At 43.8% G+C, this 23,508-nt stretch overlaps 1 protein-coding gene across 5 annotated transcripts in view; it reads right to left on the bottom strand.

The window, feature by feature from the left end:
- The window catches only part of Fanci (FA complementation group I), a 60,126-nt gene that overhangs the window by 18,502 nt on the left and 18,116 nt on the right, over positions 1-23,508 (bottom strand). For all 5 annotated transcript variants that reach the window (XM_052160282.1, XM_052160273.1, XM_052160267.1 and 2 more), the window contains 10 exons: positions 20,966-21,058; positions 19,935-20,071; positions 15,348-15,528; positions 12,957-13,044; positions 8,676-8,803; positions 7,989-8,059; positions 6,456-6,570; positions 5,323-5,445; positions 2,090-2,158; positions 267-368 (listed from right to left, as the gene is read on the bottom strand). In XM_052160282.1, the coding sequence (XP_052016242.1) occupies positions 267-368; positions 2,090-2,158; positions 5,323-5,445; positions 6,456-6,570; positions 7,989-8,059; positions 8,676-8,803; positions 12,957-13,044; positions 15,348-15,528; positions 19,935-20,071; positions 20,966-21,058 (1,107 nt within the window). The remainder of the gene's footprint in view (positions 1-266; positions 369-2,089; positions 2,159-5,322; positions 5,446-6,455; positions 6,571-7,988; positions 8,060-8,675; positions 8,804-12,956; positions 13,045-15,347; positions 15,529-19,934; positions 20,072-20,965; positions 21,059-23,508) is intronic.

Here is a 23,508-nt window from a genome sequence, read left to right on the forward strand (position 1 = left end):
CAGCTGTTGGAGTTGGCTCACAACTCCAGTTCCAAGGAACCTAAGGCCTCTCAGCACCGGGCACATATATAATACACAGATATCCTTGCAAGCCAATACTCATACACATAAAACACCATAAATCAGTCTTATGATGGGTCACAAATAACCAACATGGAAAAGTAAAAACTGCTAAAAAGAACTGGAAAAACTTCAGGGAGAACGGGACCAGCTGTAGACCAACCACTGACAAGGGGACAGTGGCTGCAGGGGCCGACAAGTCTTACCAGCGGCTCTTGTAGAAAGATCTGACTTCCCTGGGTCACAACACAAGCTCCTAGCTTCAGAGGAGGTAGCAGATCAGGCTCTGGCTCATAGAACTGTTTTAACTGTGTACAGAGAGGAAAATCATGACTCATGAATACTCGAGTTTTTAACTGTTGAAGCTGATGGCCCCTTAGCCTGCCTAAGACACATTTCTCAACGGCCTGAAGAATGATGTAACAAATTTATAGCATGGGGCCAGCCTGCAACCATTTGCAGTACTGATCAAGGTAACTTTCTTTACTTTCCCCCTCATATCAGTCCCTACATCTGCAAGGGCAGTCAGCATTCTCAGGGAGTGGGTAGGGAATGCTTTGTGGTTGCTGGGGAAACTGGGTGTACATGAGGATGTGATCAAGATATATTACATATATGTATGAAGCTGTCGACGAATAAAGGAGTCTAGACTTCTGAGTCAGAATGCCTGAGTCTAAAACAGCCTTACTACTGATCTTCACAGTTCTCCAAATCTTGGGTCCTCACTTGAAAAATGAGTCTACTGGTAAATTAAAGTTGTATGAGGATTAATTATCACAACGCATGTAAGAAACTTCAAACATTACTTGGCACACAACAGGACTTGAAAAAAAATGCCTGTCCTCTTCACTTCTGGAGTCTGAAGAATTTGGAAAGCACTGTCCTATGCCTTCAAACATGGCCTTTAATTCTTGTTAAAATTGTGAAGATGCTTGAAAGATATAATTTAGCTATTGGGGTAAAGATTTTACAGAGGATCGCACCAAGACCCAGTGAAAAGTTTTTCAGGTAGCAAAGACCTTCCAATAATTTCCACATATTTAAGACCTTAATTTCAAATGGAGCTTTTTTCAGAATCACCATGACGCAATGCAGGATGAGGTGGCATCAGTTCATATCTATCTGCAGAAAAATGATGGACTAGGGGCCTAGCTTAGCCCTCCCAGTGGAAAATAAGCATAATATAGCTAAAAAAAAAAAAAAGATTTTGAGAATGCTTAATGAATAAATATTGATATTTATTTGTATCTGGTGTCTCCATCTGAATTCATCTCATCTTGATGGCCCTTTGAAGTATTTCACTAATTTAAAACATTTTTTGAGTTGGGTCTGGTGGCACATAACTTTAATCCCAGAACTTGGGAGGCAGAGACACAAGGATGTCTCTAAGTTCAAGGCCAGCATGGTCTACATACTGAGTCCCAGGATACCCAGGGATATATAGAGATCCTACCTCAAAAGAACCAAATCAATTTTTTTCTTTGAAACTGAAAACTCCAAACCAGGGCTGGAGAGATAGCTCAGCAGTTAAGAGCACTGACTGCTCTTCTGAAGGTCCTGGGTTCAAATCCCAGCAACCACATGGTAGCTCACAACCATCCATAACGAGATCTGACACCCTCTTCTGGAGTGCCTGAAGACAGCTACAATGTACTCACATATAATAAATAAATAAATCTTTCAAAAAACAAACAAACAACAAAAAACAAAAAACCAAACTCCAAACCTGAAAACTCCAAATTAGAAATTCAAGACAGCTTCTACCATAAAATGCATTTGAGTCGCAGCCTGGGTTATATGAGACCATGTTTCAAAAGATCATAAATATATAAAATAAAATTGAAATGGTCCACTAAAGTGTCCTTCGGACGTAAGGAGCAGACTGAGAACTCAAGGAAGAGTTAGAGGATAGCAGGATGGCAGCCGGGAAGGGACAATTCACGCAAAACAACCCAGAGAGCACGGCAGCCCCACAGCAATTCAATACCTTGTCTGATTTCCCTACGCGATCCATACAACTGTATGTTACCTGTGAGAACAGAGTCTGCATGATTGAACTAGCCAGCTGAGAGTTCCGGCGAAGGACATCGTAGAAGCCCTAGGAGCAACAGAGGGACAAGCTGGTGATTGCTTACCTGGTCTCAGTTCTTACTAAATTTCTTTTGTATATGGGGGGTGGGGGGGGAGGAGATGTGGGGTGGGAATGAAGGCTGGAGGCTGTCGTGTATGTGGAGGCTGGAAGAGGCACTGGGTTCCCTGGAGCTGAAATGAAAGGCAGTTCTAAGCCACATGAACCAGGGCTGGGAAGCTGAGGTCCTCTGGAAGAGAGACCACTCTTCAATGGCTGAGCCAGCTCTCCAGCCCCTCACATTTCCTCACTTTCCACACATACACACACATTAAAAACAGCATTCTGAGCTTCTGTTAGGGTTGTGCTACATCTTCAGATTTGAGACTTAAATGCTGAGTGACCTGCACGCATGTCATAGCTTTTATTTATTCTTTAATATATCTCATATAATATTTAGAGGTTTAAGTGTTTCCCTTCGATCGGTTTCAAAAACTTAATTTCAATTTCTGGCTATTCAGTGCTAGGATGTGTAATCATAATAAACCTCCACACTGTTGCTCTCATTACAGCTCATGCTGATATTTATCTTACCAAACACTTTAGATTAATACTATGCAAACTGACACAGCTTTGGTTTTCCCTTTTAAATCGATGTGCCTTTAACTCTTTTTCTGCCCTATTGTGTGGGAGAGCATCTCAACTATGAGGATGAGGGAAGCCCGGAGGACAAACACCTTCGCTCCTCGTCACAAGGGCGGGACGTTCCTTCTGTCGCCATCTTCAGCTTCAGAGGTGCCTTTTCTCAGAATGAGGAAGCTCCTTCCTGAAGCTAGTTTGTTGAGTTTATAGAAGATTTTAACATAAAGGAATGCTGAGCAAGGATATGTTTGTGTGTGTGTGTACCCATGTGTGCCAAAGCCAATGTAGCCCAGGCTGCCTTGAATTTTTTATGGCCCATCTACCTCCGGTCTCCCCAGTGCTGGGGTTATAGACGCGGTTGTTATGCCCAGCTCCCTCCACATAACAGCTCAGTGGTTACGAGCACTTGCTTCTCTTGCAGAGGAAGTTCCATCCCAGTATGGACATGGAGGCTCACAACTGCCTGTAACTGACCTCCAAAGGGATACAACACCTCTGGCCTTCACAGGAACTCGCCCTCACACACACAAACCAACACACACACACACACACACACACACACAGACACACACACACACACACATGCAGACACGTACACACACAATTAAAAATAATGAAAATAAATTTAAAAAATTTAGGGTTAGAGAAGTGGCTCACTGGGGCAGAAGATCTTGGCTTCATCTGATATCTAAGACCAAGATTACGACTAATATCAAGAGTAACAGACACAATGAAAGAGACAGACAGACAGTGTTTGCAAAGGCATGACAAGAAAATTAAACTGCTACATAATGTATCCAAAATATTTCACTTGGCCTTAAAAATCATGTTGCCAGAGAAACTTAGTGAAATGAAAACGTGACTACAACATAAAGTTAGATGACAACGTATATAAATTTTACATAAATCTGTATATGAACAGTAGAATCGGCAATACCACAAAACAAATTTGTGTGTGTGTGTGTGCGTGTGTGTGTGTCTGTGTACACATGTAGGCCAAAAGTCAGTCCTGGGTGCCTTCCTCGCTCGCTCGCTCGCTCCCTCCCGTGGTGTCTGCGACAGCATCTCTCAAGGCAGGGCGAGCACCTGGACAGGTTAGTCAGCCCCAGAATCCTCTTTCCTTCTGCTTCCTCTCGCAGCCACACCTACCAAATTCCAGCACCGACCAACTTCTATAGCTCAAGAAACATTGTTCTAGGATGTCAAATGAGTGCCAGGGGTGGCAACGGTCCCTGGTGAGGTCCCTGGCGACCCTGCTGCCTGTGGTGGAGGCAAGCTCCTAAGGACCTAAGGTCATCATCCGCAGTGAGGTTGAGGCCAGCTTGGGCTACGGTTGTTCCTGTTGGGGGAGGCAGAAAGAAAAAAACAAAGGCTGCTCTCTGAGGGAACTTTGACCTATCCTCCCTGCTGAGAGAACCAGATCCTCTCCATTCCTTCCAGGAAATGTCTACACCGGAACACGACATCCTGAATAGCTCACATTCTAGAAACAGCAATGTTTCTTCCACAATCACTGGGTACTGTTTGTACTGGCCTGAGCTATGTATTTGTTTTCTGCTGTTCGTTAACTATTCTGTCATTATGTGACTAAATCCAACAGACCCTAAAAAACAAATACAAAAGGAGGAAGGAGGGAAGGAAGGAAGAAGGAAGAGACATCTTACTAAGCTAAGTGTAATAGAGATTTAAGGAAGGCAACTGACACAACGAGAGAAGACCACTCAGTGTGACGGGGAGAGCGGAACCCCAGACCTTCTCGGTGCTGTCTATACTCAAGCATCTTAAACATATGCCACTTGTTTTTCTTTTCATTTCTTTTTGACATAGCTCTGGCAGGACCCACAGATCCACCTGCCTCTGTGGTGGTTGGCATGGGAACCACCCCCATGTGGTTCCCCAGTTGGCAGAACTGCAGGGAAGGATTAGAATGTGAGTCTAGAGGTGGGCTCCAGCCTCAACCACGCTCCACCATTCTCAAAGTGCTGTCTGCCTCCTGCTTGCAGCTGCTGACGTGAGGGTTAGCTGCTGCTCCAGCGCCAGACCTGACTGAGGCCGTGCTCCCCGCCATGACTGACAACTCTCCAGAGCTGTAAGTCCCAAGCAAACACTTCTTCCTGGAAGCCGCCTCAGTCGTGGGGTTAGCACAAATAGAAAAGGACCTACAATGCCCTGCCTCACCAGTGCTGGAACCGAAGGCATGGCCGCTGTTCCAGCTCTTGGAAGTTTGTAATGCTAGTCTAGGTACACAAAAATGTGAAGTGAGGCAATAAAGTGAGGGTATTTTGTGTATGAGAGACAGAACTCACAAATGACAAGTTTGGTGTTAAAGTCAGACTGGTAAATTAGCAGTTTATCTTTCAAATTAAAATAAAATGGTTATGATACATCAATTGTTTACGATTTCACAACTTAACTTCTGGACTTGCTATTACTACCCACTGACTACCCAGCAGACAGACATATCTACTGGACTCCCGGCCCCAGAACCAAGTTGTCATAGAGAGGGTGACTCTCTGGAGAGGCCGGCAGCCTCTCGCACCTCCCTTACTCACCTCATAGAGCAGGAGCCGGACATCAGCCTGCTGTCCTAAGCATCTTTTCAGGCTGTCTATGATCTCAAGGCAAAAAGTCTCGTTGGCGACAGCACTGTATCGGCTGTGGACGTCCACGTGCACCTGAAAGGGATGGTGGCAGCTTGTGTCCAGCCTTCTGGGGCAGTTTCTGTTAAGGAGATTGTGCTCTTCACAGGGAAACACACTAGGCCTGGCTTTCCCCAGCTGGAGCACAGGCCGGATGCCGGCCAACGTGACCCCCATCACCACGCTCTCCCTGTTGCTCGGTCTGGTTTGACCAGACTAGGATTAGACCATTCCAACAAGACTGACTCTCTGCTGCTCCTAAGGTTTACTGGAATAGTGCTAGCTACTCAGGAAGGCAACTTACTGCCCTTCCCAAGACAATCCAGCAGTCACAACAGTCACGACTGTTGTAAAAACCTAAGACTTCCATTAAAAAAAAAAAAAAAAACCGAGCTCTTTATATCTACAATAACTGAAGAGCTTTAGAGGTGGTAAGTCTTCTTGAGTTATGCACACACAAGCAGGCAGGAGAAATACTCTCACATATAAATAAAATCTTTAAAAAGTAAATTTACGTAGCTATTCATAATGCATAATATATACATAGCTAAGGCATAATTATACATATATATTATATAATGAGTAATTTTGTAATACATGAATATAAATAGCTAAAAAGCACAATAAAACAGTTAATACTTTATTTAATCCAACATACCTAACACATCAACATGTATGTAATTCATAAAAATGATTGAAAATGTTTTTATTTCACTCTGATTCTTGAAAATAGACATGAATTTTATGTATAAAGCACACCTCGCCTTGGACTAGTCACATGTCAATCAAGTGTCTAGTTCAGCAGCTACAGAAAGGCTGCTGTCTACTGCATCAGACAGCCGTCTAACAGAGCAAACCCACCACTGGCAAGCCTGGGATGAAGGCAGCCCTCACACTTGCAACTCCAGCACTCAGGAGCCGGAGGCATGGGGATTACTGTAAGCTCAAGGCTAGCTTGAGCTATGGGAGAAAGAATGAAAAAGGTGACTTCCATGTTACTAGTCATGCGGTGACGTTCAGTGACAGTCACTGGGAGGCCCCCTTACCTGCGTGACTCCAATAGACTGCGTGCATTGTGAGGACGGCAGGCTGCCTAGGACTTTAAAGTTCTTTAAGAGCAGCAAAAACCCAGCAACTGCAGATTTCCGGGCGTCCAGCTGGCTAGCTCGGGAATACACAGAGAAGTTAGCACCACAGGAATAGGCAACGCAGAACAGAACAAAACAAAACCAGCTAAGCTCGCACAGGAGACTGTGAAGACCATGTACAGGCAACGGAGCAAAGGCAGAGTTTAACTGAATCTACAAACTCAAAACGAGGCACCAGGCGTTCAGAGCAATGAACATCGTAAGAATGCAACTGACTGTTTGCATTATCTTTTTTTAAAAAGTAAAAAGATTTATTTTATGTATGTGAGTACACTGTCACTCTCTTCAGACACACCAGAAGAGGGCATTGGATCCCATTACAGAGGGTTGTGAGCCACCATGTGGTTGCTGGGAATTGAACTCAGGACCTCTAGAAGAGTAGCTGGTGTTCTTAACCGCTGAGCCATCTCTCCAGCCCGCATTATCTCCTTAACCTCAGGACTAGCTGCACTTCTTTTCTCTGCTTCCAAGACTCCATGGCAATCAGAAGAATCCTGAGCTACAAAATAGGCTGGAATTTGAATCTACATAGTGAACAGCAAAGTAAATTGCTGAGTCTTGTTGTGTCTGAATGAGTGTACTCTTCTGCACGATTCCTTTGTTTATACAGGACCACAGTATTCACATAAACCTTTCATCCAAAAAATAACAGCTGCTGGCCCACATGTCAGTGACCAATGCATGTTCCAGACATTATCACATGTAACCCTGTCTAGCAGGCGTGCTTTTGGGTGAGCAATAATAAAACTTTGTCACTTCTAGAACAGAGATTACAGCTACTTGCTAGTCAGTCATACTTGCTAGCCATTTCTCCAGGTCTGTGTGAGTGCATTAGGATGCAGCTAACTTGATATCTGAGTACCCTATCCTCTAAGTGTCAAATGCCTCCCACACAGCACTGTCCTACATTCTTAGGGGCCAATATTAATCATTTCCAGTTTAGTATATAAAATAATAAACTATAATAAAGAGGGATCAGGAGGCTCTGGATGAGCTCTAAGGCCCCTCAAGAATACCCTGGTCCACTAGTGACTGAGCCACAGTTCTGCTGCCCACTAAAGTGAGATACTTGAGCATATTCTTGCCTCCTTTCCCCTTGGCATGGTGGCCAGCTCATGTGGGCAAGCTCATGAAGGCTACTCTAGGGGAGGAATGGCTGGGTACTGGCAATCACCAACTATTAGACCATTCCCACTGCCACATGCTGTTTTACCTTTACTTACTTATCATGTCTAACCCTAATTGTCCTTATGGAAATGAGAACTGTAAAGTTTTGCACCTCCTGAGGTTGCCTGAGGACCTTCAGTGTAATGCCTCACCTGCTGAGGACGCTATGCTGAATTAGGGAAGGGAGAGGCCCCAAGCGTGAGGTAGCAGAGATGACTTACATCAGGCTCAGCTCCCTGAAGTCTCAGGGAGCCTACAACATACCTGGCAAACATAGCTTTCCGCAAGACAAGGATCAAGGAGTCTCTCATCGACATGCTGATCTTGAGAAGCGGCTAAAAAAATGGAGCAGGTCACCCCTCATTAGCAAAGCTCCGCTCTGTGAATGCCATTAGTATTTTGTGTGCATTTGGGTCTGCTTCCCATATATGGTCGAGGCTGATTATACTTAACCATAAAGACAACAGTACACTTTGACTGCCAGGCATGGTGAGGCAGCCTGTAATCCGAGCTGCTCAAAAGACCAGGGCAGGAGAATTGCACCAATCTGAGGCCAGACTGACTACATAATGGGTAGTTCCAGGCTAGCCTGGGCTATAGCGTGAGATCTGATTTCAAAAATCAAGCAAGCAAACAAAGAAAGTACTTTGAGTGCCTTCACGATCCCACTGTGTGCACTAATCTCCTAAGACACTTTCAAGTACTCAACTAACCTGAAAATGAGCTGAAGGAAAACAGCTACAAAGTCGGGCCACTTGGGACACACCTGTCTCTCTGCATTCAGTCTTTCAATATGAAACTGTTAGACTCAAGAAAAACAGGAGCTCTAAGTGTACCAGGCTTTCCCAACAAGGTAGTCACAGCTCTGGCCTCAGGAGCTATCTGGCATGTCAGCTATCTGGTATGTCAGCTATCTGGTGTGTCAGCTATCTGGTGTGTCAGCTGACTTACCTGCACTGCCTTGAGCAGCCCTTGCACAGTCTGGAGGGGCAGAAAGAACAAGTAGTCAAAAGTCTCTGTGACTTTTGAACAGTTCTGAAGAATTAAAGGTGCATACATGATAATATCTGAAAACAAATCTGAAAACAGAATATATAATTAGTTGCCTCGCATAACTATAAAATAAAGATAAGGACATATCTAAAGTCTATACAAGAAAAGAAATGTCAAGTGTTGTTTTTTTTAAAGATTTACTTATTTTATTTATGAGTACACTGTAGCTGTCTTCAGACACACCAGAAGATGGCATCGGATCCCACATGGTGGTTGTGAGCCACCGTGTGGTTGCTGGGATTTGAATTCAGGACCTCTGGAGGAGCAGCTAGTTCTCTTAACCTCTGAGCCATCTCTCCAGCCCTCAAGTGTGGCTTTATAAAAGATTTATTTATTTATTATGTTTACAGCATTCTGCCTGCATGTATGCCCACAGGCCAGAAGAGTGTACCAGATCTCACTATAGATGGTTGTGAGCCACCATGTGGTTGCTGGGAATTGAACTCAGGACCTCTGGAAGAACAGCTGCTAGTGCTCTTAACCTCTGAGCCATCCCTCCAGCCCCATGTTCTTTTTTTTTTTTTAATATAAATTTCTACAGGCCATACATAATTTTCCCCAGTGTTACCAGGATATTTTATCTTTTTTTATGGTAATACAAAATAAAATTAAAATGTCTAAGAGGAAGAAAACAGTTCATTATACTGATTGCACAAGGGCCATACCACTTCATTCCTCTAAGCCAAAGCAAGTCAATAAATAGTTATAGATTTTTTACTTTGGCAGATATAAGGTCCTATCAGGAATATATAAAGCATTTTTTTTGTTGTTTTTTGTTTTTTGGATTTGTTTTTTTCGAGACAGGGTTTCTCTGTATAGCCCTGGCTGTCCTGGAACTCACTCTGTAGACCAGGTTGGCCTCAAACTCAGAAATCTGCCTGCCTCTGCCTCCCAGAGTGCTGGGATTACAGGCGTGAGCCACCACCGCCCGGCTATAAAGCATATTCTTTTGTCAAGAATTTTAGTAATTCAGTCAGAACACAAGCAAAAATATGTCAGAAGAGAAAACTAACAGAGTATCAAGTCTCTAATAACTCCAAACATCTATTACCTAACAAAGAGTAAGAACAGGATTTAAACAGGAAATGCATAAGAGGTCACTGCAAGCATCTCAGAGGACAAAGAACTCTCTGAGGCTCTAAGGGATTAGTACTAGTAAGTGCATAGAAACCCAGGATGGCAGAATCTGCACAAAGGTTAAGAACGCCCGGAGTCAGAGGGCAAGGAGAGGTCATGGGGAAGGAATCGGAATGGGAAAGGCAGCAGGACAGGCAGTTAGGACTAAGCACCAGGCCTGTGAAATATCCAAGGTAAAATTGCAATCCTCCTGCCTCAGCCTCCAGATTACAGATGTGTATCATTACCACATCTAATGAGAGGTGATAATTTAAAAGGACACACTGATTTCAGTGGCAGAGATCCTAGTATTTGAGAATACCATCTGGTGGCAGTGTGCAGGGCCAGGGCAGAAGGACAAAGTCAACTCAGACACCAACAAGTTGTGACTCAAACACTCTGTGAGAATTAACCTCATATAAAGTGTGTTCTCTGGGGGGGCTGGAGAGATGGCTCAGTGGGTAAGAGCATTGACTGCTCTTCTGAAGGTCCTGAGTTCAAAGCCCAGCACCCACATGGTGGCTCATGATCATCTGTAATGGGATCCGATGCCCTCTCCTAGGGTGTCTGAAGACAGCTACAGTGTACTTACATATAATAAATAAATAAATCTTTAAAAAAAAAAGTGTGTTCTCTGGTCACAAGTTAGAAACCAGTAACAAGATGATGCCTTAAAAGAAAAGAATTAAAAGATGATGGTGATCGAGGAAGTGGTAGTAGCACATGCCTTTCATCGCAGCATCTGGGAGGCAGAGGCAGGCGGACCTCTTGAGTCTGCAGCCAGCCTGGTATACAGAGTGTTCCAGGACAGCAGGAGCCTCACAGAGAAACCCTGTCTTGAAGGGACAGATTGCAAGGGAGACACTGAGACAGGGCTGCAGAGATGGCTCAGCGGTTAAGAGCACTGGCTGTTCTTCCAGGATGCAGGTTTGATTCCCGGCAGTCACTTGTTTCACATCTTAACTCCAGTTCCAGATTAGACGCCCTCTCCTGACTTTGGAGGGTACCAAGCATGCATGTGGTGCACATACATATAAGCCGACAAAACCCTTACACGTAAAATAAAATGAAAAAAACAGAAAACGAACGTCCTCAGATACTGAACACTAAATGACCCACTTAACTGAGGCAGGAGGATTGCAAGTTTGAAGCCAGCCTGGCCTCAGATATTTCACGGGCCTGGTGCTTAGTCCCAATCTACCTTTGCCACACTGCCTTTACAATTCTGGCTAAAGAACAAACCACGGGGAGATTTAAAGAACTCTGGACTACATGGAAACCTTAGAAATGTTAAGAGAGATGATAGGATATTTAAAAGAAAACTCAGAACTTAGTACTTTTCAACAACAACAACAACAAAAAAGAGACTGGTGTGAAATTAATAACCTGAGTTTCTAACCAAAGGAAGAAAAGTCTACTTGCAAGACAAGCACAGGAAAGAAAACAAAATCGGAATCCTGCCAGGGAGGCCACAAGCCTGGTGGGAACCTCAGTGTGGTCAGAAAGAGAGGAAGCTATAAAGTGGGGGCAGTCAGGAGCCAGCGGAGCCGCTGACAGATAAGATGCAGAGCCACGGCCAGGCCCCAGCAGTGTGCTCGGTACACTGCACCAGCCTTGGTGACGGGGTGACTTCAAGTTTTGTAGTAATGTCACACAGAAAGGAAATTTTATAATTTGATGAAGTCTAATTTTTTTTATATTTCTGATTTCACATTTTTTTAAAAAATATACCCTCTACATTTAGTTTCTAGTCATTCAATATTATCACCAACATTTGATGTGGTCTTTTCTTTTTTCTTTTTCTTGAGACAGGCTCAGCCTACATAGCCTTGGTTAGCCTGTTTCTTGAACTCAGAGCTCCTCCTGCCTCAGTCTCCCAGTGCTGGGAGGAAAGGCACGCGGCATGGGTGCTGCCCACGGTCCTTCTCTTCGGGCTCATGCGCTCTCCAGGTGGACAACAGTGCCCAGTTTCGCTGCTCAGCTCTGCCACACCAGTGCCCAGCCTGACCCTGGCCACAGCTTCACTGCATACACGCACACACGTTAAAGGTCAGCAGCTCTTAAATGTCGAGATTATACTAGCTAGACATCATGACGTTATAAGGCACAATAATATATTAATTATTGAGCTTTATGGAACCCTAAAATTTAAGGGTTAAAGTTAACAATAAAAAAAAAAGGTGAAAAATCTGGTCATAAACACAGTAAGAAACAAACAATTACAGTTCCACGGACTTCAGCAGTCAGAGAAGCCGCGACGGGTCAAACAACAGTTTTCAGCAAAGCTGCTGGACAAGAGAAAGGCAATGGATTGAGACATTAGGGGATGCCTGACGCCACCAGCCAATGAGAGGCCATGACGGCCAGGCCAGCACCAGTGCAGTAAGCCCACGCCCAGAGCCCAGGCACTCAGGGCCACGTCCGTCACTGAGTATTAACCAGCATGCTGGTGCACGATGGACGGTCCACTCGTTGGTCAAACGTTTCCTTACCCACACTACAGATATCATACGTGGGTTCATCTATCTCACTGGCATCATAATCAAAAGCAAAACATTAAACTCTATTATATCACTATTAAGTTTTGTTATTTTCCTTTTTTCTTTCTCCTGTGTATGTGTGTGTGTGTGTGGTGTGCATGAGTGTATATGCATGTGCTGTATATGTGTGGGTGGGTGCACATGTGTGTTTATGTGCACACATATGGAGACTGGAGGTTCAAACTGGGAGTCATCCCAGTTCCCTCCATCCCCTTCTGCCTGATTCATCAAGGTAAGGTCTCCCAGTCAAACCCACAGTCCATCAAAATGGCTAGTCATGCCAGCCAGGATTACCCTGGGGATTCTGACTCCCCATCTCCACTTCTTGAGGCTAAAATTATGAACCCTACCCACCTAGCATTTATGTGGGTTCTTAGGACCTGAATTCGAACCCCAGTAGAACATGGCAAGTGATTTAACCACTGAGCTATCATTTTGAACCCCATAGATGCCCCCAGACTGAATCAGTATGACATTTACAAGGAAATATTCTTAAGAACTCTATTTGCTTCAAGTTCAGTACCTAAGAAATGACTGATGGGAGAGGATGTTCGAGTAACAACTCTGTTGAGGACTTGCTCCAGAATTTCTTGTCTGATCATCTCGTGGATCTAAAAGGAACAGAACCAATAAAGCATGGCCGGGTGACTCGGCTTGCTAGAGCATCAATGCATGTTAGGCAGAACAAGAATACTGTGGTGTGTACAAAACCCAAATTTTCAGACAAATCATGATATGACACAGACCCTCTAGAGAAAGGAGCCCTCTAATGATGTTAAGTACAGGAAATATATATTATATTAACCCAAAAGTACAGTTCCCATGAACTCTGAGGTCAGACATCAAGGACTATTCCTACTATATAGTCTACAGCCACATTTCTGACAGAATCCATAACTTTTTCTTCTAAAACATAAATGTTAAAAGCCCATGGAAAGTTTTAGAAATTTAACCAATGTCTTCTCAGCTCTAAGAACCCCAACAGATGAGCTCAAAAACTTTTGGAATTTCACTTGTATTTTATCAACACTCTTATTTGAATCTGATTACTTTGACAGTCAATTGTTTTAGACTCAGACTGCTAGTGATTTAATAGCAGTTATATGCTCTACAGATATTCTGATATAGCTAACACCACTGAAATCTAATGGAACATGTTGTTTTTTAAAAAGATTTCAAACAAAATCTTATCCTAAGAATGTTCTTAGCCATGTTTCTTTTTAAAAGATTCTTTTTATGTGTAAGAGTGTTCTGCCTCATGTGTATGTATGTGCATCACGTGCGCTCATCCTGGTTCCCAAGGCGGCTAGAAGAGGACCCTAGACACCCTGGAACTGGACTTACAGATGGCTGCAGCCGCCACGGGATGTTGGGAACAGAACCCAGGTCCTTCTGCAAGAGCAAGCGCTCTTACATGCTGAGCCATCCCTCCAGAACCATGATGGTTCTTCTTGATGGTCAACTTGATTTTGGTTTGGTTTGGTTTTAAGATGGTCTCTTTACGTAGCTCTGGCTGTCCTAGAACTTGCTCTATAGACCAGGTTGGCCTCAAACTCACAAAGAACTGAAAGACATCCACCCTGCCTCTGCCTCTGGAGTGCAGGGATTAAAGGCATGGTCATCAACCTGATTTTGCTAGATTAGTTTGGAGGAACACATCCGGCACTGCTGGCACATGGGACAGCACATGAGGAAAGACAGATGCCCTGAACATGGATAGAAATAAGCAGTAGGTTACAGGACAGATAGAAAAAGAAAGAAGAACAAGCCACCCAGCACAGGTTTGACCTGGTTTCTGTCCGCGTCTGTCTGTCTGTCCATCCGTCCGTCCGTCTGTCTGTCTGTCTCTCCCTCCCTCCCTCCCTCTCTCCCCTGTTGGACTCTTTTGTGCATTCTGTGTCTGTGTACATCTGTCTCTCCATTTTCCAGCCACTGTCAGGTTGAGTGGCCTCCTCTGGCCTGCTCCTGCTGCCATGAATGATATGCTGGGCCCTGATCCTTCTAGGCCCAAAGGCACTGAGCCAGTCAAGCACAAAGTGAAACATCTGAAATTCCTGAGTCAAAATAACTCCTCCTTTAAATGTGTTTCTCCTAGGCCCTTGTCAGAGACAAAAAGCTAACACACAGTATGCTGGAGGGATACAGTGGAGAGAAAGCTATGTCCCATTCAAACTTAAGGTTCTGATGTATCCTGTCTCAAGGCAATAAAGTAACAACTATTAGAGGAAGACACCCAACATTCTGTTCTGGTGCCTGCACATGTGTGTACACAAAGGAAATGTACTTGCACACTCACATGCATATACCGGTCCCTCTCCCAACACAAATAAAAAGCTGAGAGTGTATTCACCAACCTGGATCTGTAAGATTTCAATGCCATCCCTAGCTGTCATACACACTCTGCCAACGGTCAAACTTCCTTATCTACCAAACTCCCAAGTAACATCCTGCTCTATATATACATATAATTTGGAAATGGTAGTCAAATGAGACTCTTACTACCTTAGTTAGGGCTACTATTGCTGTGATAAACACCATGGCCAAAGCAACCTGGGGAGGAAAGGGTTTGTTCTGCTTATGTAGCTCTAGCACAGCTCATCATCAAAGAAGTCAGGAGACAAACTCTAGCAGGGCTGATACCTGGAGGCAGGAGCTGATGCAGAGGCCATGGAGGAGTGCTGATTACCAGCTTGTACACTACAGCTTGCTCAGCCTACTTTCTTAAAGAACGACCAGCCCAGGGGCAGCCCCACCCACAATGGGCTGGGCCCTCCCCCATTAATCACTAATAAGAAAATGCCTATGGGCTTGCCTAAAGCCTGACATTATGGAAGCATTTTCTCATCTGAGGCTCCCTGCTCTCTGATAACTCTAGTTTGGGTCAGGTTGACATAAAACTAGACAATATACTTACTTTAAAGGTTTCCAACAAGATATTAGCTCCTAGCTTACATGCATGCTGGTTTGTCATTTTAGAAAGACTGGAGCCAATTTCAACAGCTTTTCCATCAAGAATCTTCTTTGGCCCATAGGAATCCATCAAGATGAAACCAAATTCTATCAGACCTTGAGTTACATGATCCCAACTATGGACACTGCAAGACAACAAAGTGTAGTTGAGAGAATCTTCGTGAATGCCCACCACACACTCAGTGGACGTAGCTGGGAGAATCTTAGGAAATACCCACTCACATACTGAGCGCCGTTTGCTCGCTTCCGAACTCAGACCCTCTTTCATGCACTCATATTCAACAGAATTCTTTTTTTAAATTTTATTTCATTATGTATATAGCATTTTGTCTGTGTGTATGCCTGCAGGACAGAGGAGGGCATCAAATCTCATTATAGATGGCTGTGAGCCACTGTGTGGTTGCTGGGAATTGAACTCAGGACCTCTGGAAGGGCAGCCATCTCTCCAGCCCGACTGATGGAATTCTTAATGCAGCCATGGAAGAGTAGGCAAGAGGCTTCGAGGGCAGGCAGACGCTTACTCAGGGGATTCTTGATACTTTGGCTAGAGGCATAGCTCCGTGGCAGACTGCTTATCTAGCATGCACAAGGTCCTGGTTCAATCCTCAGTCAAAACCAAAAGTACCTAAATTACCTTTTAAAAATGGAAACAAAAAATATGTACAAAAGAAGTATATAGTGTCTCAGTATAGTGATCTTTTTGAAATCTCCACTCAGCATTTCACAGTCAGCTGTTCCTTCAATTCTCCCTTCTGTGCAGCACTGTGCGCAGGCTTACAAAGCTGTCATCTCTCCAGACTGAGATTTTCTAGGGTTAAGACCAACGTGTAGTCACATTTTTAGCCATGTAGCTAGACACAAGCACTCAGTGAGTATTTAGAGCATAGATGTAATTTTAACAACATGAGCTAAACTACAAAAAACCTTTGTAAGTAATAGAATCTTGGTGATTACCACTTGATGTCACCCTTTATAGTGGAAGGGATAAGCTTGAATAGGTTTTTATATCATTATATCTACCTGTTAAAACACAGGAGAAGCACAACTCTGTACTAAAGAACAAAGGGGACAGCTGTGCATTTTGACAGATTTAAGAATATTTACTCTGGAGAGAAAGGATCAAGATAAATCTAGTATATGTTCCATTCTTCCCATAATAGTACTTATAAATACAAAAAAATACACACACAGGGCACGAGAATTTTGTATAATATATTTTGATCCTATTCACCTCCTACTCCTCCACTTATTAGTTTTATCATCTTAACATTTTTTCTGTAGCACCTGACTATTTATTTATTTATTTATTTATTTTGGTATTTTTTGAGACAGGGTTTCTCTGTGTAGCCCTGGCTGTCCTGGAACTCACTCTGGAGACCAGGCTGGCCTCGAACTCAGAAATCCGCCTGCCTTTGCCTCCCAGAGTGCTAGGATTACAGGCATGCGCCACCACCGCCCGACCACCTGACTCTTTAAGACGGTCTCTCGCTCAACTTGCAGCTCTTGGATTCAGCTACACTGGCTGGCCAGCGGGCGCCAGAGAGCTCCACCCCTGCCTCCGCAGTGCTGGGCTTACAGGCACACGCTGGGCTTACTGACACACACTGGGCAATCCGGACCTGAACTCAGGCCCTTAGGCTTCCATGGCAAACGCTTTACCAACTGGGCCATCTCCCCAGTCTCAAAAAAGACAAGAATATCACAGTGTGTAGGAAAGATACTCACTACAAAATCAGAGTACACTCCTACATATGAGATAGTGTGAAAAGGGGCGTTAAACGAATATCAACTGTTAAATTTCAGAAAAGCAAAGACCAGACAGTTATAAAAGATTCTATGAAGAAAGAAAAGTTAGCAGGTTATCTATAGTAACACAAAAAACAGACAGTCATCACTTTCCACCAGCAATTCTAGGTGAAAGAGACAATGAAAAATGACCATAAACTTAACACTTCCTCAACTAGTAGAGCAAAATAAAACTTTCAGATAATCAAAAACCTCAAAGTTTATCATCCACAAACTATATCAACAATTACTGCAAGAATTATATATTTATGACATTTTTTTCCAGGAAAAAGGTATGTGCTTCAATAGAGGTAAGGAAAAGAGACAGTAACCTTATCATAAATTTATCACAAAACCTAAGTAAGTCTGTAACAGTGGCAGCAGGTGGGGAGGGCGTGGGGGGGCACAGCTGGAGGGCGGCTGGGTTACAGAGCACTCACTGAGCCCGCGGAGCCCTGGGTTTAATCTCCAGTTCTGAACACAAGGAAGCAAAGAAAAAGAGGCGGGAAGGGAGCAGAGGAGGGAAGGGACCCAAGTGCTCCCTGAGTTTCTCATCATGGAGGATGGGTTCCAGGCCTCCATCAGTTATAGCTCTGAGGAGCACCTACAATTGGTAAGCAGGCAAATTATAAATTGAAAATTTTACCGGCTTATAGATTTTTTTCCAGTACAGTAATGCTTTACAATTCAAAACACCAGAGGGAAACACTGTCAAACCACTAAACATGGCAAACCATGGAAGGACACAATACTTGAGTCTGCTACCTTGTTTGCTCCCGCTGGCTTAGGTCACAAGTGTGAGGCAGCACTGCCTGAAGCGTTAATTACACGGCCCCTGCCAGCGTTTACACGGCTTGCCCCTTCCCTATCATTCGGCAGTTTAGAAATGCCCTTTTGAAGACACATAAGCTTGCTGCCCAGGTAAGATCCGGATCTATTATAGTTTTATGTGAGGAACATAAACCATCGCAGTGCACAAAGCCAAATACATTTTAATGCTGCCCCGTCTTATTACCCCCACAGGGCCTATCGCTCTGGTGCACAGCTTCTAGAACAAAGGGTTTTTAAGAAATGTGCTTGAGCAGAAATGCCTCTATCTAGTGCCTCTTTCCACACTAATAAGCAGATAGATGTCTAAACAAAATATTACCACAATACAACAAGTTGAGGTATCCAAAAAACAATCATGTAATATATATGTTATGTTGAGGTTAACTGAGTAGAGAAACCATGTATAACTAACCAGCAAATAATTTGGGGAGATTATAATGATGTCATCCACATCTTTCCCTGCTAAAGTCTGGCCCCATCTGGTAGCAAAAGCCTGTTCTGTTAGATTATAGCTGAAGATGTTTCTAGATCTCATGGCTGGTAGAGACTTCCAGAAGATGGACAGGGCTCTGATTTCCTGGTTATGCACCACCTGGGACTTTGACCTAACTTGGAAAGGTTCAGTTGGGAGAATACTAGAAAAACACCATTAACTTTAAAAAAAAAAAAAAAGAAAGAAAAAAAGAAAGAAAGAAAAGAAAAACAAAAACATTTGGCCGGACGGTGGTGGCGCATGCCTGTAATGCCAGCACTCTGGGAGGCAGAGGCAGGCGGATTTCTGAGTTCAAGACCAGCCTGGTCTACAGAGTGAGTTCCAGGACAGCCAGGGCTACACAGAGAAACCCTGTCTCGAAAAAACCAAATCCAAAACAAAACAAAACAAAAAAGAAAAACTTTTTTTAAAAAAAGGAAAACTAGATACAGCTGGATATAGTGGGACGTGCCTGCACTCAAAAAGCAGATGTTGAATTGTCAGAAGTTCAAGGCCAGCCAGGCCTACATAATGAGCCTCTGTCTCAAACACTCCAAGAGAAGAAACTCTACAGATACAGAAGAGACAGCCGTTGCCCAGCTGTTTAATGGGTAGAATGCGCTGAAACAAGGGCGCGGGTTCTCTGACTGGCATCATGTGCTGAGGTCACACTGAAGCAGAAGCTCAGCACATGCAAAAGATGAACTTTAAATTAGGGCTTAAAATACAAAACTTTATATTTAATCTATGAGTTCATAGATTTAAAAAAAAAGATGCCGTAATAAAGATTGTTACAACTAATATTTATGCTAAAATTAAAAAAACAAACAAAGCAAAAAGCCACAATAGCCACTGATATTTCCCTAGTAGTTTTAAATAATTTGCCTAAAATTGTTAAGTCCATAAATAATTCACTTCCAACTTCCCAGTCACAGACTTCAATGGTCAAAGTAAATACAGTTTAGTATTTTTGTTGATTTTTGTTTTGTTTTGTTTTTCTAGACAGGGTCTCTCTGTACCCGTGGCTGTCCTGGAATTTACTCTGTAGACCAGGCTGGCCTCGAACTCAGGCCTGCCCCTGCCTTCGAGTGCTGGTGTTAAAGGCCTGGTGGTCAACCTGATTCTGCTGACAGTATTTTCACTCACATAACAAGACAAGAAAGACTTCATCTTACAGAGTTGTAGTATCAAGGAAAAAAATAAAGACCATGTTTTACACTCTTGTTATACAGCACGTGTCTAGGAAATTCGGCCCAGAGATGGAAAGTTGTTTTTTCTCCTTCAATGTAGGGACAACTTCTTTTACCGTTGTGAAGGGATGAAACTTCAGTCCTAGTCACTAGCTACAGGGTCAGTGTTCTCTGAGCAGCCCTAAGCAAGGTTCACCCTGCTTTCTCTAACCCGGACCCTCAGACACATTTGGGATACAGTTCATCAGCTCACCTATTCTTCACCACTTCTAAGATCATGGTTGAAACACAAGTTCTCTGAGGGACGAGAGTTTGAAGAAACTTTGAGCCTTGGAGGAGCTGAAGATCCTTAAAGCTTTTCACAACGGACGTCTTTAAAAGATCAAACACCTAATATAATTGAAGACATAAGAAAATGAGCCAAAGTTATAGTTTCTGGTCTGAGATCACACACAACCCTACGGCAACTATTTAAAGAGATTAAGGTGATACAAAGCTGTGAGCCTCAGTGGAAACTTGGAAAAGCTAAAGACAGGCCTTTCTTCCTGAGGAAAGGGCTAAGCATCAACGTAAACGCTTCCCTGCCCATCCTAGGACGTCAATTACTCAGAAGACTGAGGGGAGAGACGAGTTTACAGTCAGCTTAGGCAACTCAGACCCTGTCTCAGACCTTAAACTGGTTTTGAATATTCGTCCATCGTGTGCATTTGGGGGGTGGGGAGCGCAAGCCACGGTCACGTGTTGAGGTCAGAGACTGGTTCCGGGGTGGGCTCTCTCCTTCCCCCACGTGGTTCCTAGGGACTGAACTAAGGTCGTCAGGTTATTTTCAGCCGCTGAGCCATCTCACCAGCGCCCTTGTCTCAATTTGTTTAATAAGTCAGCAACGGCAGGTGTGTATCTCAGTGTTCCACCGCCTGCTACCAAGGGCCTGCATCACTGCTCTGAACCACAAAACACAACAGCAAGATGAAGACAAAAACGTCACTCACGATCCTGGAACCCGTGAAGAAAAGAGGGCAAGGACTTCGTGCTCGACAATCTCCCAGATTGTCGGGGACAGTTCTTAGAATGCGACCATGAGACGGCTGAACAGCCAACTAGACTGGCTCTCCTGCCACCTGAGCCTGCAACACAACTCTCAGTTCACACTACTGTGATCAGCCTTCTCAACAGGCAATGGAGGCATGCCCAGGAATCGCAAGTTTTCCGGCAACTAACCGAAGCAGGTTCCTGTATGCTTTCCTGCCGGCTATAAACGCGTCACAAACATGGCTAAGAGCTTACCTGTTCCTCAAACCTCTGTATTCTCGTGAGAGAGAGGAGCAGGGCGATGCTGAAGGGACACAAGCACTTACTGGGATCCCCTTGCTGCCCGGCCTACGATAAACGGAACGGTCGTTAGTCGGCTTACAAACGAGCTCCTCCATAGATCTGAAACATCATGGAAGAGGTAAAACTAGAAAGCATGTCGAACATAGAGAAAATCTGTAAGATATAATACCCAAAGCACAACTTACATAATAAAACTGACTTAAGAAAAGGCAAAAGACTTGAAGACATCTCATCAAAAAAATGAGAACTAATAAGGACATGAAAAAACACTCGTTACCACTTAGCCAAATGCAAAGCGAAGGCTCGAAGTGGGGAAGAGAAACCATTGCACACCTGTCAGAGTGAGAGCAGACAGACAGACAGACAGACAGACAGGCAGTGGTGACAAATGTCAGCCAGGATGGGAATGTAAACTATCAGTTACTTTGGAAAATAGTTTGGTAGTCAGTCACAAACTTAAGTAAAAATGTGTCACACAGGCAGGTGATGTGGTATACATTTCTGATATCCTAATACTGGGAAATTTGAGGCAGGAGGACTAGGAGTTTAAGGATATCATTGGCTACACAGTGAGTTCAAGGGCAATTTGGGCTACAAGATAGCAGCATCTTTCTTTTTAAAAAAAAATAGGTATATACTAATTCTTTGAAAATAGCAACATAGAAACGGGTGGTGGTGGCTGCGCACTTGGGAGGCAGAGGCAGGTGGATTTCTGAGTTCGAGGCTAGCCTGGTCTACAGAGTGAGTTCCAGGACAGCCAGGGCTATACAGAGAAACCCTGCCCCCCCCCAAAAGAAAACAATAACAACAATAAAACAACAAGAAAATAGCAACAAAATGATCACTTTGAACACATTCAAAAGTGAGCCAGGGGGTTGGGGGCTAGAGAGATGGCTCAGTGGTTAAGAACATGGGCTGTTCTTCCAGAGGTCCTGAGTTCAATTCCCAGCAAGGTCATGGTGGCTCACAACCATCTGCAATGGGATCTGATACCCTCTTCTGGCGTGTCTGAAGACAGAGCCAGTGTGCTCATGTATATTTAAAAAAAGGAGTGAAGGAAGCGAGAAATAACAGTTCTTTTGTTGTTTTGCACTATGGAAGGTTTCTAAAAATTGTGTGCATGTGTGTGCATACACCCAGCAGGCATGCCGCAGCACACACCTGCAGGCCACAGTTTTTCCTTCTGCCATCCTGGTCCCAGGGACTGCACTCAGGTAGTTAAGACTCTGTGGTCACTGCTTTTGCCGATGAGCCATTTGACTGACCCCTAAAGAATTAATTTATTTTTGAAGTTCAAAGGCAATTTTATTGAAATTTAAAAGTAAAAGTGCCAGGCAGGCCAGGGAAGCTGTGATTCTCAGCAGCTGCCTAGAGTGGGTGAATGGAGAGAAAAAATCAGAAACCTGGCAAAGGGCTGTGTGATGCCTGGACACGGAGCACGAGCAGCAGAGAGAGAGGGAGAGAGAGAGAGAGAGAGAGAGAGAGAGAGCGAGAGAGCGAGCAGGCAGGGGGCTTTAGAGAGACAGTAAGGAACCAGCATAAGGAAGGCTTTTAAATGGAGCTGGTTGGCTTAAAGGTTCAAGAATAGTCTATATATTCTACTTTCAAAGACGAAAGATGTTCCAGACTCACGGAAGCTCTGAATCCATGCTTCTTGTGATTAATTGACATGAAAGAGACTTCAGTACAAAACCCTATCTCATAAAGACCTATCTCATATATGCTTTATAATATATATTTACTGGATACATAAAATATATTTTATTAACTATATGTCATTATAAAAATAAACTTCGCCGGGCAGTGGTGGTGCACACCTTTAATCCCAGCACTTGGGAGGCAGAGGCAGGTGGACTTCTGAGTTCGAGGCCAGCCTGGTCTACAGAGTGAGTTCCAGGACAGCCAGGGCTACACAGAGAAACCCTGTCTCGAAAAACCAACCAACCAAACAAACAAACAAACAAACTTTAACTTAAAAGATTTTCTGTTCTCAAAGTTACTTGAAAGACACTGTATAGAAACTTTTTGTTTAATTTATTCTCCTCTCATCCAGTACCTCCTGACCAGTTCCCCTCTTTCCACTCCTCCCAGCTCCTCTCTCTTCCCCTCCCCCATATCTATTGCTCCAAGGGATATCAACTGAACATGGCATAACATGATGCAGGAAGAGTAGGCAAAAAAAAAATCCAGCTATCAAGGCTAGACGAAGAAACCCAGGAGGAGGAAAGGGGTCCTGAGAGCAGGCAAAAGAGATAAGAAAATAAAAAGAGCTTTCCGCCTAGGCTGGAGAGATGGCTCAGAGGTTAAGAGCACTGACTGCTCATTCAGAGGTTCTAAGTTCAAATCCCAGCAAGCACATGGTGGCTCACAGCCATCTGTAATGGGATCCAATGCCCTCTTCTAGTGTGTGTCTAAAGACAGCTTCAGTGTACTTACATAGAATAAGTAAATAAATCTTTAATTAAAAAAATAATAATAAAGCTTTCCCTTAAAAG

The sequence above is a fragment of the Apodemus sylvaticus genome, chromosome 1 (genome assembly GCF_947179515.1).
Source record: "Apodemus sylvaticus chromosome 1, mApoSyl1.1, whole genome shotgun sequence".
Lineage (NCBI taxonomy): Eukaryota > Metazoa > Chordata > Mammalia > Rodentia > Muridae > Apodemus > Apodemus sylvaticus.